This window comes from Geotrypetes seraphini, chromosome 3 (genome assembly GCF_902459505.1).
Source record: "Geotrypetes seraphini chromosome 3, aGeoSer1.1, whole genome shotgun sequence".
In the NCBI taxonomy this organism is placed as follows: domain Eukaryota; kingdom Metazoa; phylum Chordata; class Amphibia; order Gymnophiona; family Dermophiidae; genus Geotrypetes; species Geotrypetes seraphini.
This window is the reverse complement of record NC_047086.1, coordinates 258,818,436-258,836,113: the sequence shown is the minus strand read 5'-3', so window position 1 is coordinate 258,836,113 and position 17,678 is coordinate 258,818,436. Positions and strand designations below refer to the sequence as shown.

At 47.5% G+C, this 17,678-nt stretch overlaps 1 protein-coding gene across 1 annotated transcript in view; it reads left to right on the top strand.

Moving 5' to 3' along the window:
• CEBPZ (CCAAT enhancer binding protein zeta) overlaps positions 1 to 17,678 on the top strand; it is a 348,861-nt gene that overhangs the window by 316,655 nt on the left and 14,528 nt on the right. The window contains exon 15 of the mRNA XM_033935900.1: positions 6,092 to 6,173. Coding sequence (XP_033791791.1) covers positions 6,092 to 6,173 — 82 coding nt within the window. The remainder of the gene's footprint in view (positions 1 to 6,091; positions 6,174 to 17,678) is intronic.

Sequence of the window (17,678 nt, the reverse complement as noted above, 5' to 3'; positions counted from 1 at the left end):
AGTTTGTCCAGTACTATCAGTCTCTTTTTGGGCAGCACCCCATGGATAGGGAGGCTCTAACCACCTTTTTCGCGGATCTGGGCCTGCCTCGGTTGACCAATGACCAGGTGGTGACTTTAAGTGCACCCTTACGGCGGAGGAGATGTCTACCACGATCGGCTCCCTTACCTTAGCTAAAGCACCGGGTCCTGATGGATTGGGTCCGGAATACTACTGGCCGCTCCGGGACTTGGTGGCTACACCACTGAGTCAGATGTATAACGTAGTGGTGAGCACTGTGGGTCAGTTTCCCGAGAATCTAGCACATATTATGCTGCTGCTGAAATCAGGGAAGGACCTGGAACTGGTGGGCTCATTTCGCCCCATATCATTCTTGGACCAGGATGTCAAATTGCTAGCTATAACCTTGGTGTGACGTCTCAACTGTTTTCTGCCGGGCTTGATCCACCCGGATCAGGTGGGCTTTGTACCCGGGCTTTGATGAACCTGATGAAGGTTTTGGGGGCCATCCACGAGCATAAGGGTAAAGCGGGACAATCTGCGTGGCAAGATTGAACATGAAGGATAGTGTTTCCTGGAGTATTTATTTTGGATCTTCGAGGGCTATGGTTTTATGGGGCTTTTCTTGGACTGGGTCAGGGCCCTGTATACTCAGCCTCAGGCTCGGTTGCTCATCAGTCGGGGTCTGATGGAGGCGTTTGGGCTGCAACGGGGGACTAGGCAGGGCTGTCCACTTTCCCACTCCTATTTCTCCTTGCCATAGAGCCCCTGACACTCAAGATCTGACACTTAGTGTTCAGGGAATTTGGGGGGTGGGGGCGGGAATGCAAAATCAGTCTCTTTGCCGATGACATCTTGTTCTATTTGGACCAGGCCCCCATCCATTTGGCTGAGGCCTTGGGGCACTATATGATCTGCAGGTTAATTGCAGCAAGTCTGAGCTTCTGTTGCTGGCTGGAGGCCCCGCAGAGCCGTGGCATGCTTTACTTCATATCCCGCCCTCGGTTACCCCAGTGCGCTATCTGGGAATTTATCTGGGTACCAACCCCGTTACCTTTTACTCCATGAATGTTTTTCGCCATCTCGATAACATTGGTAAACTGTGTCAGGCATGGCAGGATCTTCCTTTGGGTCTGTTGGGCTGTGTGGCCTTAGTCAAGATGGTCCTGTTTCCTAAATTACTTTATCCCCTCCAGACAGTGCCACTTTGGGTTTGCTGCTTCGTTTTAAATCTCTCATCTCTAGGTTCATCTGGAGGTCTAAGGCCCCTCGAGTGGCCCTGGCCAAATTGACTTTAGTTAAAGGGGCTGGCGGGTTGAATGACCCTGATATACGACTGTATAATACTACCACTTTACTGAGGTGGATTCATGAGGGTTACACGGGACAGGATCGTTATTCCCCCCTTCCCCCCGTGGTTGGTTGCAGGTTGGAGCCTGCCTTTTCAATTCTTCAATTTATACACTCTCAGCCAGACCACGCTGTTCACTCTTGGTTTCTGATGCCTTTCCGGCGGGCTTGGCAGTGGTGGCAGCAACGCCAGGGCTTACCGTCTGTGGTTTCTCCTTATTTACTGTTTGAGGGCAATTCGGGGTTCCTGCCTGGCTGGGGCCGGTCGGTGTTTTGGGAGTGGGCGCAGCGTGGCTGCCGTTCTATGGTGCAGTTGCTGAATTTGTCGGAGGCTTCTTTTCCTTCTTTCCAACAAGTCCGGAGGGCATGGGCACTTCCCCATAAATTTCTGTTCTCCTTTCTACAGCTGCGCTATTAGTGGTCCTCTGTCAACTGGGAGACAGAGGGGGGTTGGGCCTCGGGGCCTCTGGACCAGATCTTTGCGGCTACCCCACCTGTGCTCAACCGGCTGTTCCACTGGTATGGGGTTCTGCGGCTCTCCTCTCAGATTCCTGTGATGTGCAAATTGCGGGAGCAGTGGGAGGGGGACTTGGGCCAGGGCATTTCAAACTCTCAATTCTTGGACTGTTTCCGGACCCTTTCTCTCTTTTCTAAATCAGCAGATTATCAGGAAATGCAGTATAAAATTTTACACAGAGCTTATCTCACTAGGCATAGGGGGGCTCAGATTGGGCTGTGGAGCAGCGACCTTTGTGTTAAGTGCAAGTGTAAGCCTGGAACCTATCTCCACTTGTTTCTCAAGTGCACTGAGATCTCTCTCTGGCAGGAGCTCTTGGGCCTTCTTGACTCTGTTCTCCACAGATCCATAGAGTGGGATTATGGCACCCTCCTTCTGGGCTTTCAGGGGTCACTATGTGGGCAAGGCCTTGTTCCCTCTCAATGTAGATTCCTGTACAATGCCACCTTGGTGAAGAAAAAATTGATTCTGACCTATTGGGCGTCTGAGGACCCCTCACCCACTACTCAATGGCACAGCAAGCTGAGAGAGATGGCGCACTGAGATTTGTTGTTATGATGTCGCCCAAATTAGACATGAGACATTATGTTGCTTTATGGGGGAGCTTATTGGACCTCCTTCCTCCCTGAGGTCTCTTATGTATGCCGCCTGCATTTGCTCTCCTGGACCCCTTGGTTGGGGCATTTTTGCTTCCCTGCCTGTACTCCGAGGGTAGGGGAGGGTGGATTTTGTATGGGTGGTCAGCTTGGGATGGATGTAGTGGTGGCTGTTGTGTGACTGTTGAGCGAGTGGTGTGGGGAGTGTGGGTTGCTGCTTGTTTGCCTGTGGTTTGGTGATTCCTAATAATTTGAAAAAGTTATGGCGAATGGCTCTCTTTGGCTTTGCCCTCGTGACCTGCTTCCACGTGGACTCTCTTTTCCTTTGGTGAGACATCCTCCTTGTTCGTTCATCTTTGTTGTACCTGTTTCTCCTGTATTGCCATTTTGATGTGTGTACTTTTTTGTATGAGCCGTTTGCCATTCTCAATAAAAATATCATTTAAAAAAACAACAAACAAACAATCAGGTTATGATGTATTATACCAACAAGAAGGGGGGTACAGGATCCTGTCCTCCGTATTGGGAAGCTGTCGGAATGTGGAACTGGGCTGTTCAGAATAAGCTAGTTCTCAGAGCCACCTACCTGGCAGGAAAGTCCAGCACCTGGCTGATAGACTGAGTAGCACGAGTAGTCTCTTAGCTTGAGTGTTTTCAGAGAGCGGTGCCCTCCCTTGGTGGATCTCTTTGCCACTCATTACAATCACAAAGTCCCTCGGTACTTCTTCAGGCTCAGGCCATACAACAGACCAGCGTCAGATGCCCTCCTTCTAAATTAGGAGATGGGTCTTCTGTATGCACATCTTCCAATCCTCTGCGAACGGATATGGCTAGCCAGCGTTTTGCTGGAAAGCTGCATCAGGGCCAAGGACTTGAATATGCTGTCGGCGCTCCTTCTCTATGCTCACACTAGCGGCAAAGAGCATAGAGAAGGAGCGCTGACAGAATATTCAAGTCCTTGGCCCTGACACATCCTTCCTGCGAAACGCCGGCTAGCCATATCCGTCGGCAGAGAATTGTAGGCACAGCAAGGATTAAGCAACAAAATGACTGGAACAAGATAAGTTTGTGTTCTGATTCTATGCAAGTTTGACAGCAGTAATTCTGACGTCGTATTTGCCATAGATTTGGTTTATCTATGCATGCATAGATATTTTACAGTTAACTGGAGGTTTTTTTTGAAGCCGATAAAGTGATCTCCCTGCATAAGTATTTACACTGGTGGCATACGGGGATCTGAGGCTTTTTCCTCCTTTGTCAGGTTACTAATCAATTGTTGTTAACAATTTTCCTGTACAAGCGGCCTTAAAAAGGACTGTAAACCTGATTAGTAACAAGTAAAGAGAAGAGTGATCCATAAAGAGAGACTTCTTTAAGATTTCACAAGGAATATTTTGTTAACTGAGGGGTAAATAGTGGGGTTCCCCCAGGAGTCTGCTAGGACCACTGCTTTTTAACATAATTATCAGTGATCTAGAGATGGGAATAACTAGTGAGATAATTAAATTTGCTGATGACACAAAGTTGTTCAAAGTTGTTAAATGGCAAGATGATTGTGAAAAATTGCAAGAGGACCAAGGCTGGGTGTCAAAATGGCAGATGATGTTTAATGTGAGTAAGTGATGCATGTGGGAAAAAGAAACACAAACTATAGCTATGTGATGCTGGGTTCTGTGTTAGGAATCACTGCCCAGGAAAAGGTTCTAGGTGTCATTGTTGAGGATACTTTGAAACCCTCAGCTCAATGTGCAACAGCTGCTAAGAAAGCGAATAGAATGTTGGGAATTATCAGGAAAGGAATGGAAAACAAAGATGAAAATGTTATAATGCCTTTTTATCACACTATAGTACGGCCGCACCTCGAATACTATGTGTAGTTCTGGTCACCATATCTCAAAAAAGATATAGCAGAATGAGAAAAGGTACAGAGAATGGTGATAAAATGGATGGGATGACTTCCCTATTAAGAAAGGCTAAAGCAGCTAGGGCTCTTCAGCTTGGAGAAGAGACGGCTCAGGGGTGATATGATAGAGGCATATAAAATAATGAGTTGAGTGGAAACGGTAGATGTGAATCGCTTGTTCACTCTTTCCAAAAAAATACTAAGACTAGGGGACATGCAATGAAGCTACTAAGTAGTAGATTTAAAACAAACCGGAGAAGATATTTCTTCATATAACGTATAATTAAACTCTGGAATTCACTGCCGAAGAATGTGATGAAATCAGCAGGTTTTAAAAAAGGTTTGGATAATGTCCTGAAAGACAAGTCCATAGGCCATTATTGAGATGGCTTGGGGAAATCCACTGTTTAGTCCTAAGATAAGCAGCATAAAATCTGCTTTACTACTTGGGATTTAGCTAGGTACTTGGGACCTAGGTTGGCCACTGTTGGAAACAGGATACTGGGCTTGATGGACCTTCGGCCTGTCCCAGTATGGCAATTTTTATGAGGAGATGGGTGGAAATGGGTTGTAAGGGAGTATAGTGAGAGCAGAGAGAGTAGTCACTTGCTTAGACATGCCTACTCCTCCCCTCTTCCTTTTCCATCCTGGATTCTTAACTTTTCCACCACCACTCAGTCTGGATTGCTTCCCTGATCCTCTCCTTTTTTCAACATAACCCTAGATCCTCTCTGATCCTTCTTTTCCTCCTGATCTGATCCTCTCCCTTACTTTAGAGAGTGGAATAGCAGTCTTGTTAGTTCCAGCAGCCTGAAAACCTGGGGAACTGGGTTTGATTCCCACTGTAGCTCCTTGTGACTCTGGACAAGTCACTTAACCCTACATTGCCCCAGGAACAAAATAAGTACCTGTCTATAATATCTAAACTGCTTTGATCTTAACCACAGAAAGGCGGTATATTAAGTCCTGTCCCCCTTTCCCCGAGTTTAATTCTCCTAGTCCCTGATTCTCATCATTCTACCACTCATTTTACAATTGGTTGTCCTAACTCCTACCCTCTGAAACCTAGATGTTTCTTTTATTCTCCTGCCCCTTCATCTTTCCATCCTGTCCCAGATCCTTACTACCTCCCTTCCCTTGCTCTCTCCTTATACTTCCCCCCCCCCTCCATTCTGGATTCTTCATCTTTCCTTCTACTCTCCCTCCTGTAGTGTGTGTCTCTGTCACCCTGGCTTCTTTCTGTCCCTTCCCCAATCCTCCCGTTTCTTTCCCTGCTCTCTGATCTCCTAGGTTATTGCCCTTGATTTTTGTGCAGGTACAATTTTTCAAATTCTATGTACATTGTTTATTTTTTTAATAACATACAGTCTTCACAGGATGTTTACTGATATAATGTAGAACGTGTCCTTAGCAATGCTGCCTTCAAATGCAACTAAAAATACATAAATTGCAGAACACCATTCATATTTTTATCCAGATTGTAAGTTCTTGCCTTCTAAGGCAATTTTAAGACTAGCAATTTACCCACTTGATTGGCTTTGAAAATTACCCCATCTATCAACTGCTTGTCTATTGCTGTCAAGTTACTGAAAAAAATTGTTACAATCTATTTACTGTCAGGTTATGAAATTTGTTAATGTGGGGCATTTTTCTCATTTGACTATGCTTTTTCCACCTCTCCTCCTACTAAGTGTTAATTTCTCTTATGCTTTTGTTTTTAATAAGTTTGGCTTCCTTCTGGATGAAAATGCTGGATCAAAATTTGACAATATTGGCATTAATGCAATGGCCAACAGAGACAATGCAAGTAAGTATTTTCATAGCTTTCTAAATTATTGTTATGTGAGTGATTGTACCTAGAGAGTGATGTGAGGACAAACATTCATCCCCGTCCCTATCCCTGTCCCCACATTTTCATCCCCATCCCCGGTCTTAATTTTCTTCCCTCAAAGCAGAAACATGATTTTAAGCAATTTTATGAGCCTAAGGCATTGCAAACATGATTTTATGCAATTTTATGAGACTAAGACATTGCAAATAAACATGTTTTTAAAGAGTGGTGCTCATACAGCCCCCCTCCCCCATATGAGCACCACTCTATAAAAGCATCCACAAGTCACATAACAAGGACATACTTAGGAAAGCACAGCACCAAGCATTAGAACATCAATAAGAAGCCAGATTTGTACAGATCCATCCTACACAGTTAATGCTAACAGAAAACTATGTCTCAATTTTCATATACGCAGAACAGAAACAGAAATCACACAGTACAGAATAACTAACCACAAATTAAAAATAGAAACACATAGAAAAATATTAAATTGAATCACCAAGAAGCCACAATGCAACATCAGAGAAAGAAATAAAGTGATATCCTTCTGTACTGTGCAAAATATAAAGATAGTAGATGTAAATTTAAAAAACTGATATATTAGAATTACTACATTAAATAACACCTGTTGTGGCTCTCTCCCTTCCTCTCATACACTCCCATTTTCATCCTTGCACCCTTGGTCCAACATCTCTCTTCTCCCTTCCCCCTTGCAGCATTCTCTGCCATGTCCAACATTTCTGCCTCTCTCCTACTATCCACCATCTCTTTCTCCCTCTTTTGATACCTGGGTCAAACCTCTCTCCCTTCCTCCTTTCCACCATAATTATCAACATTTCTCCCTCTCTCCCCATGCACCCCTACCCTATTTCCCAATATTTCTTCCTCTCTTTCCCTACTCTCCCCTGAACCCCATAGTAACATTTATCCCAGGACAAGCAGGCAACATATTCTTAACTGATGGGTGACGGCACCGACGGAGCCCCGGTACGGACAATTTTAGAGTGATTGCACTCTAAGAACTTAGAAAGTTCCAGTAGGCTGCACCGCGCATGCGCGAGTGTCTTCCTGCTCGACTGAGACGCGCGGTCCCCAGTTTCTTAGTTTCCACGGAGCTAAGAAGATGCGTTTTTCTCAACAGTTGTTGAACTTTTCCTCTTGCCTTCCCGCTCACGCGTTTTTTCTGGAAGTTAACCTTCCTCGTTTTCTTTTTGTTTTTCTCTTACTATTAAAAAAAAAAAAAAAATCTTTATTTTTCTCATTTCTTTTTGTTTTGCCCCGGCGGGGCCTGTTGGCACAATCGAAGCCTCCGCCTTAGATTTAGCAGAAGCCGGGATTCAAGAAGTGTCGGCGATGTGCACGTCCCATCTCGTTGACCGACCCCCACAATTGGTGTCTTCAGTGCCTGGGTCCGGATCATAACGCTTCATCTTGCACCCGCTGCGCTTCTCTCAAAAAGCGCACCTTGAGAAACCGGCAAATCCAGCAAAAACTTATCTTCGGTGCCAGAATGGACCCCTCAATATCCACTCCGACGTCGGCTGCCCCCTCTAAATCAGCGCCGACTCTTTCGACACTGCCTGACCTTCCTCCATTGTTGCATCCCCCAGGTAAGCCAGCTAAGAAGCCATCCTCTTCCCTGGAGCGCCCTCCAGCCGATCCTGCAGTGAGCCCAGTCCTGCCGGCCTCGAGGCGCCCACGTAAACGCTCCGTGAGTGCCACATCATTGGCCTCCTCATCTCCCGAGCGTCGAGTGGCACCACAGATACCGAAGAAAAAGAAAGCGGTACCGGTGCCTTCTTTGGATGAACGCATTGTGGCCATCCTTCAAGTCCAGCTTCAGGAGCAGTTGCAACAGCTTCTCCCTGCTCTGCTGGCACCGAACCTTCCAGTCCCGGTCCGGTCTGAGCCTCCGGTACCGTTAGTGACCCAACCTCTATTGTCGGCGTCCACACTCTTGGCGCCGATGCACGCTACCTCCTCTTCCATGCCTGTTTTATCAGCGGAACCGAGAGCCTCACACCATGCGGTGCAGACTGTATCCGAATCGGCACCGTCTCTCGATCTCGCACGATACCAGATCACTTCTCCCAGTACCGCCTCCATGCGCTCCAGCAAGTCAGTGCGAAAATCTCGGCATGCTGAGCCCTCGACTCCGTTGTCTCAGGGTCGGCCTTCTCAGGTTCGTGACCCTGACTTGTGGGACGACTCTGAGGAGCCTGTCGGTACCGATGAGCCTGTTTCCTCTGATGAAGAGGCTCCTTCTCTCCAGGAACCAACTAGTAAATCTGACCAGACCTCGTTTACTAAATTCTTGAAGGAAATGTCTGACTCCCTCTCTATACCTCTGGAGTCTTATTCCAAGAAATCTCAAGCTTTCCTGGAAGCTCTGGATTTTGATCAACCTCCAAAAGAATTCCTCAAGTTGCCCCTGCATGATATTCTGCGGGAAACTTTTTACAAAAATTTAGAGATTCCTTTGACAATTCCGGGAGCTCCACGGAAGTTAGACACCCTGTAAAAGGTTATCCATATTCCGGGCTTTAATAAACCACAACTCCCCCATGGGTCCTTGCTCGTGGAATCCACCTTGAAGAAGGCGGCAGGCACTAGTGTCTATGCCTCAGTCCCTCCTGGCAGAGAGGGTAAGACCATGGATAAATTTGGCAACCGTTTATACCAAAATGCTATGCTTGCCAACCGTTCAGGCAATTATGCTTTTCATTTTTCTTTCTACCTAAAGCATTTAATCCAACAGGTGTCTTCCCTACAAAAATATCTTCCTGAGCGCAAGATACCTTTATTCCAGCAGTATACCTCCAGTTTGCTCCAGCTTCGGAAGTTCATGGTCCGTTCCATTTATGACACATTTGAACTGACCTCCAGGGCTACTGCCATGGCGGTTGCCATGCGCCGCTTGGCTCCGGGTCTCAGAGCTAGATGTGAATCATCAAGACCACCTCGCCAACGCTCCGTGCTTGGGTGACGAGTTGTTTGGTGAATCCTTAGACACCACCACGCAAAAACTGTCTGCCCACGAGACCCGGTGGGATACCTTGTTGAAGAACAAAAAGAAGCCTCCACCTGCTCGCCTTTTTCGTCAGCATTCGTCTTACCAACGATATTACTCTGCTCGACCTCTGCATCCTCCTCAACACCAACCTCGGAGGCCACGTCAGCAGCAGTATCAACAGGCCGTACACAACAACAGCAACCTGTGAAACCAGCTGCTCCACAGAAGTCCACTCAGCCTTTTTGACTTACTTCTCAGGGACATAGCCAGTCTCCCCCAAATTTCTGCTCTACCACAGCCTATCGGCGGCCGCCTTCACAATTTTCTCAACCATTGGGAACTTATCACCTCAGACCAATGGGTGCTAAACATCATTCGCCACGGTTATTCTCTCAACTTCCAGACTCTTCCACCAGAAAATCCTCCAAAAGAGTCTGCTTCAAACTCCTCTCAGTCCTTCCTCCTCCTTCAGGAAGTCCAATCCCTTCTTCTTCTGAATGCCATAGAGGAAGTTCATCTCGATCAGAGGGGGAAGGGATTTTACTCCCGTTATTTTCTGGTTCCCAAGAAGACGGGGATCTCAGACCTATCTTGGATCTCAGGGACCTCAACAAGTGTTTAGTCAGGGAGAAGTTCAGAATGCTCTCTCTGGCCACGCTTTATCCTCTTCTCACTCAGGGCGACTGGCTATGCTCCCTCGACCTCAAGGAGGCATACACTCACATACCCATGCATCAGAACTCCAGACGGTATCTCAGATTTCAGATTCATCACCGTCATTATCAATACCGGGTGTTACCCTTCGGCCTGACCTCATCTCCAAGGGTATTCACCAAGTGTCTGATTGTGGTAGCTGCCTTTCTCAGATCTCACGGTCTCCAAGTCTTCCCTTACCTGGATGACTGGCTAGTGGTTCAAGCCACCAACCACACCATCTCCTTCCTTCACATCCTTGGATTCGAGATAAATCACCCAAAGTTGCATCTCCTTCCCACTCAGCGACAGCAATTCATTGGAGCGGGCCTCGACACCACCCTCATGAGGGCGTTTCTTCCCTCCAACCGTCTGCAGACACTGCTCCACCTCTGTCATCATGTGCTCCTTCAAGACTCCATTTTGGCACGCCAGATGATGGTTCTGTTAGGCCACATGGCCTCGACGGTGCAGGTCACTCCTCTCGCCCGTCTCCACCTTCGTACTCCTCAGTGTACCTTGGCCACTCAATGGTCCCAGGCGACAGATCCTCTTTCACGTCACATATCTGTAATATCGTCGCTCCAACAGTCTCTGCGGTGGTGGTCCAACTCCTCCAATCTTTCCAGAGGTCTACTCTTCTATCTACCTCCTCACTCCATGATCATCACCACGGATGCTTCCCCGTATGCCTGGGGGGCGCACATGGACACAAGGTCTTTGGACAGTCCAGGAACGAGCTTATCACATCAATTTCCTGGAACTCAGGGCGATGTTTTATGCTTTCAAGGCGTTTCAACATCTTCTCTGTCCCCAGGTTCTTCTTCTCTGCACAGACAATCAAGTGGCCATGTATTACATCAACAAGCAAGGCGGAACAGGCTCTCGCCTCTTATGTCAGGAGGCCCAATGGATCTGGTCTTGGGCGACAGCTCGCAGTCTCTTTCTGAAGGCTGTTTACATTCAGGGCAAACAGAATTCCTTAGCAGACAACCTCAGCAGAATTCTTCAACCTCACGAATGGACCCTCGACCCTGTCACTCTCGGGTCCGTCTTTCCTCAGTGGGGCACTCCTCAGGTGGACCTCTTTGCAGCTCCTCACAATCATCAACTGCCCCTCTTTTGTTCCAGACTCTACTCCCCTCATCGTCTGGTAGCAGATGCTTTTCTCCTCAATTGGGCGGATCGGTTTCTTTATGCCTTTCCTCCCCTTCCTCTCATGTTGCGAACATTGTTCAAACTTCAGAGGGAGAAGGCCACCATGATTCTCATCACCCCATGGTGGCCACGGCAACATTGGTACTCACTTCTACTTTAGCTCAGTTCCAGGGAACCCATACTGCTACCAGTATTTCCTACGCTACTTACTCAACATCAGCAATCTCTGCTTCATCCCAACCAGCCATCTCTCCACCTGACAGCTTGGTTTCTCTCGGCTTGACCCCTGCTCATCCATCTCTCTCTCAGTCTGTTCGTTCAATTCTGGATGCCTCCAGGAAACCGTCCACTCTGCAATGTGTGACCAGTCAGACCCGGGCTTTGCCAAGGTCCCAGTTAAGCCAAGGAAAAATGTTAAAATAAAAACACGGAAGGAAAATTCCAGGATCTCCCAGGGTTATATTTTGGGAGATAATGCCATTGACCACCAGAGGGAGCTGGATTCATCTGAGGAGGAAGTAGGTGAGCTTGATTCGAGTCACCACCGGGGGAGCTCAAGAGGCCCCTGGACTTCTGCTGACTCACTCAGATCAGGCCACACCCCTAGGGTATGTAAGCCAGCAGTGGCATTCAAGCCAGCAGGCTGGTTAGGGAGGAAGTTCAGGCCTTGCCTCCCTAAAGATCCACCTGGGCCAAACAGGAGCAACAACCCTATGCCTATGGAACTGACAGAGGCTGGACAAGATGAAGACTTTGCCATTGTTGAATGCAGAGCCTATGGAATGTCAGGAAGTTGGTGCAGGTTGTGAAGCTAATCATCCTGAGCCTATGCAGGTGGACTTGGCCTCATTTTACAAACAGTGAGTTTGGTTTTTGGGAACTGTTTGTTTGCTGTGGGTTTTGTTTTGGATGTTGGTTTTAGGAAAGCTAGGAGTGTGTGGGGAGAGGTTTTGTTTTCACTCTGGGTGGGATTTTGAAAGCCATTTCTGTGGCAGTATTTTGACAAAACCTGTACACTCTCCTTTCCTGGCAGTCATATAAGGTTGCCAGAGGCTTTCCTCATTTTTGCTTTAAGGACTGAGAATTGGGGAAACTATTATCCTGAACTGCATTTTTGTTTTACTGAATTACCTGCTTTGGAGCAGGCAGTGCTGGCTCTGTGGAGAGCTCTGGTCTCAAGAGCAATTGGGACTTTAGAGTGAAAGAAAGTTTTGGACTTTATTTTGGACTGCTTTATTTTCTCGCCATTTTTGACAGTATTTCTTTGTGCTGTGTGAAATCCTGACCAATGTTGAAAAAGTTTAATGAATTACTTATCTGCATAAAAGATAGAGTAAAAGAACTATTTTCATAATCCACTGCAATTGTTGGAACTTTATTTCTCTTGGCTTTAATTTTGGATTACTGCTGAGAATCCAGTCCTGCAGGGTGACTCCATGCCGGGTCACACGCTGGTGTAGTGCTTATGTTAACCACTGGGATTGCTATAGAGTCCAGTCCTGGGCTATAGTAGTGGTGACAAATGTTACCAACAGAAGTGGACTCGTTTCTCTTCCTGGTGTCTCCTTCATCATCATAATCCCACTATGCTACCGGTAGAACAACTGTTGGATTATTTGCTCTCTTTATCGGACTCCGGTCTCAAATCTACTTCCATCAGAGTGCACCTCAGTGCCATTACTGCTTTTCATGAGCCAGGTCATGGAAAACCTCTCATGGCTCATTCTCTGGTCACTAGGTTCATGAGGGGCCTTTTCAATGTGAAACCACCTCTTAAGCCCCCTCCAATTATCTGGGATCTTAATGTCATTCTGTCCTCTCTCATGAAGCCTCCCTTTGAACCATTGGCCACGGCTCATCTCAAATTTCTCACTTGGAAAGTGGTCTTCATTATTGCCCTCACCTCTGCCAGGAGGGTCAGTGAATTGCATGCACTAGTAGCTGATCCACCCTTCCACTGTTTTTCACCATGACAAGGTGGTTTTACGTACATATCCAAAGCTTCTCCCTAAGGTTGTCTCTGATTTCCACCTTAACCAGTCCATTGTCTTACCTGCCTTCTTTCCGAAGCCTCATTCTCATCCAGGAGAACAGGCTTTGCATACTCTGGACTGTAAGCGTGCTTTGGCTTACTATTTAGAACGCACTAAGCCTCACAGATCATCTCCCCAACTTTTTCTCTCTTTTGACCCCAATAAATTGGGACACCCGGTTTCTAAATGTACGATCTCCAATTGACTTGCTGCTTGCATCTCGTTCTGTTATGCTCAGACCGGACTGACACTGGAAGGTTCTGTCACGGCCCATAAGGTTAGAGCTATGGCAGCATCTGTGGCTTTCCTCCGATCCACTCCTATTGAGGAAATCTGCAAAGCTGCCACTTGGTCCTCAATTCATACTTTTACCTCTCATTATTGTCTGGATGCATTCTCCAGACGGGATGGACACTTCGGCCAATCTGTTTTACAACATTTATTTTCCTAATGGCCAACCTTCCCTCCATCCCTCTTTTTGTTAGCTTGGAGGTCACCCATCAGTTAAGAATATGCTGCTTGCTTGTCCTGGGATAAAGCACAGTTACTTACCATAACAGGTGTTATCCAGGGACAGCAGGCAGATATTCTTACGTCCCACCCACCTCCCCGGGTTGGCTTCTTAGCTGGCTTATCTTAACTGGGGACCGCGTGTCTTTGTCGGGCGGGAAGTTACTCGCGCATGTGCGGTGCGGCCTACTGGAACTTTCTAAGTTCTTAGAGTGCAATCACTCTAAAATTGTCCGTACCGGGGCTCCGTCGGTGCCGTCACCCATCAGTTAAGAATATCTACCTGCTGTCCCTGGATAACACCTGTTACGGTAAGTAACTGTGCTTTTCCCTTTCTCGCCCCTCTCTACACTTTCCAGATTCATTCCTATCCCTCTCTCACCACACTTACAGCTAACTCTCTTGCTGACGTTAGGGGAGCAAGCGGAGCTCCCGCAGTCCCTGCACCTCCCTCTTTTCATTCTCCACTGGTAGGCTTCAACGGATCAGAGTCAGCGGTCCAGCAGCAGAAAACTTTGAGAAAACAGGCTAGGTCCTATGGCCCCTGCACCTCCTTCTCTTCACTCTCACCAGCCGTCTTCTGGCGGAACTGTTGGCCATGCTCTTCAATCTCTCACTAAGTACCGGGGAAGTTCCCTTGGACTGGAAAACAGCTAACGTCGTCCCTCTGCATAAAAAGGGTTGCAAGGCAGAGGCTGCAAACTATAGACCGGTGAGTCTTACTTCAATAGTGTGTAAACTCATGGAAACACTAATTAAGCATAAATTAGATACGATCTTGAATGAAGGGAGTCTCCGGGATCCCAGTCAACATGGATTCACCAAGGGTAGGTCATGCCAATCCAATCTCATCAGCTTCTTTGACTGGGTTACAAGAAGGCTTGACTTAGGAGAGTCGTTGGACGTCGTGTACCTGGACTTCAGCAAGGCATTTGACAGCGTCCCACACCGCAGGCTGCTGAACAAGATGGAATCGATGGGGTTAGGAGAGACACTAACTGCATGGGTTAATGATTGGCTAAGTGGCAGACTTCAGAGGGTGGTGGTTAACGGTACCCTCTCTAAAACATCGGAGGTGACAAGCGGAGTGCCGCAGGGCTCAGTCCTGGGCCCACTCCTCTTCAACATATTCATTGGGGATCTGACTCAAGGGCTTCAAGGTAAGGTAACCTTATTCGCTGATGACGCCAAACTATGCAATATAGTAAGCGACAACAATCTTCAGGATACGATGGCGCATGACCTGCGTACATTAGAAAGATGGTCCTCAACCTGGCAACCATGCAAAGCTTACGCCTTGAATGGAGAAACTTTAACCAGGACTACAGCAGAACGAGACTTAGGAGTGATCATCAGTGCAGACATGAAATCTGCCACTCAAGTGGAGAAGGCTTCATCTAAGGCACGGCAGATGATAGGTTGTATCAAGAGAAGCTTCGTCAACAGGAAGCCTGAAGTCAAAATGCCATTGTACAGAGCCATGGTCAGACCTCATCTAGAATACTGTGCAATTCTGGAGACCACATTACCGTAAAGATGTGCTCAGAATGGAATCAGTTCAGCGGATGGCCATCAGGATGGTCTCAGGGCTCGGGGGTTTCTCATACGAGGAAAGACTGAACAAATTGCGGCTCTACACTCTCAAAGAACGTAGGGAGAGGGGAGACATGATTGAGACATTTAAGTACATCACGGGACGCGTCGAGGTGGAAGATGACATCTTTCTTCTCAAAGGACCCTCGACCACAAGAGGGCATCCGCTCAAACTCAGGGGAGGGAAGTTTCGTGGAGACGCCAGGAAGTACTTCTTCACAGAAAGAGTGATTGAGCAGTGGAACAAGCTACCAGTGCAGGTGATCAAGGCCAGCAGCATCCTGGACTTTAAGAATAAATGGGATACCTATGTGGGATCCCTACGGGGGTCAAGTCCAGGAATAGGGTCACTTGGGTATAGACTTGAAGGAGCGAGTCAGTAAAGTGGCTGTATAATTAAAGGGGTCAGTTGACTCAAAGGGCTATAGCCCTTATCTGCCGTCATCTTTCTATGTTTCTATGTCACGGTCAGCTGCAGCCATTGCTACAGGCTGCCTGCCGGTAACCCAGAAGCCTCTCCTCTGCCGTGTCTTGCCCAGGCAGAAATAGGAAATTATAACAATGGCAGAGGAGAGGCTTCTGGGTTTCCAGCAGGCAGCCTGTAGCAATGGCTGCTGCTGACTGTGACCCATTGAAGATGGCTGGTGAGAGTGAAAAGAAGGAGGTGCAGGGGCCACGGGACCTAGCCTGTTTTCTCAAAGTTTTCAGCTGATGGGTGGGTCTGTTGGTTTGCTAGGTCTACAATTTGCTACATCCTTGTCCTTTTCCTCTGCTTTGCCTGGCAACCCCCCCCCCCCCCCCCCCGCCCACCCCTTGTGATGCATCCTCTATGCTGACCTGGCACTCCCCCCTCCAGATGCCGTACCTTATCATCCCTGTTGGTCTAATGGCTTTTTCAGGAGCAGGAAAGAGCCCAACTCTCTCCTGCTCCAGATGCTGCTAGAGCGCCGCCTGTCTGAAGAGGTTCAAAATGGTCTTCTGGAGATTTCCAAAATGTCTTTTTGTGTGAAAGACATGAGGGGCATGAGTAAGAGAGAGTGACTGATAGGTTGTATGTTTAGGGGTGGGAGGTGCTATTTGAATATGTAACATTCAGGCTTTCTGTGTGCATATTAGAGAGAGTTTGAATTTTGCATGTGTGTCTTAGTAAAATAAATACCATCCTTGTGTGTGAAATAGAGGATGTCTGGGTGAATGCAAAAGAAAGCATGTGATGAGGCAGTGTAGGGGTGATTCTGTAACTATGTGCCTTGTCTGTAAAGGAAATTAAGTACCTACTTTCTTTTATAGAATACTAGCATAACTGGGCATATATGCTTATATGCAATTAGGCGCAAATACTTATACCAGATATGGATGTGCTGTAAATATTTAAACCTAAATACTAGAGATATAAACATATCTCTAGTATTTAGTATTTAGTATGTTTGAATCTTGCCAAGCTCCGCTTAGACTTCACTTATGTGTACACCTGCTGGTAAAATATGAGGTATCTAAGATATGGGTGCATTTTAGAATAGCTCTTAGGCAGAATGTTGGCATTTATTTGCCTATGTGCACACGTACATATATGTACATGCCATTTTAAACATTTATATGTGTAATTGGTACATACCGTATTTTTTGCTCCATCAGACACACTTTTCCCCCCCCCCAAAATGGGTGGAAATAAGGGTGCGTCTAAAGGAGCGGATACACAACACCCCCCTTCCCCCCCGTTAACTTATTTTAATGTTGCCACCCTCCCTTTCTTGCCGGCCCTCTTCCTCCTCCCCCCCACCGGCGTACCTTTTTTAAAAACTTATGAGCCTCACTCGCTGAGAGTGGCACACAAGGGTTGCTGGCTGCCTGGTCCCCGCCGCTTCCGCTGAAAATGGCAGACACGGCTGCCTCCTCTTTTGTTCTCTGGTGGCATAGCAGCACACCAGGTTACCTTCCTGGTCCCACGCCACTTCCCACGAGAACTGGGGAGAATCGGAGAGGCTGGGGCCTGCCTGCTGCCTGCCTAGGGGGTAGATAGGGAGAAGGGAGAGGCTGGAGCCTGCATGTTGCCTGCCTGGGGGGTAGGGAGGGAGAAGGGAGAGGCCGGAGCCTGCCTGCTGCCTGCCTGGGGGGGGAAGAGGCCTGCCTCCCTACCTACCCACCCGCCCTGTCCCTACCTGCCTGCCTGCTCTGTCCCGGCCTATCACTAGACCACCAAAGAGGGGACAGGGGACAGAGCCTGGCAGGGAGGGGGGGATAGGGTACAGAGCTTGGCAAGGAGTGTGGGGTTCGGTACAGAGCCTAGCAGGAAGAATTTGGTTCAGAATGTTTTTTTCTTGTTTTCCTCCTCTAAATTTAGGGTGCGTATTATGGTCAGGTACATCTAATGGAGCGAAAAATACGGTAAATGTTAGCACCTGTTTTTAGAATTATCCAATGTGGAGGCAATTATATAACTGAGTGGCTCCAATTAGATACCACAAGACCATGTAGTAG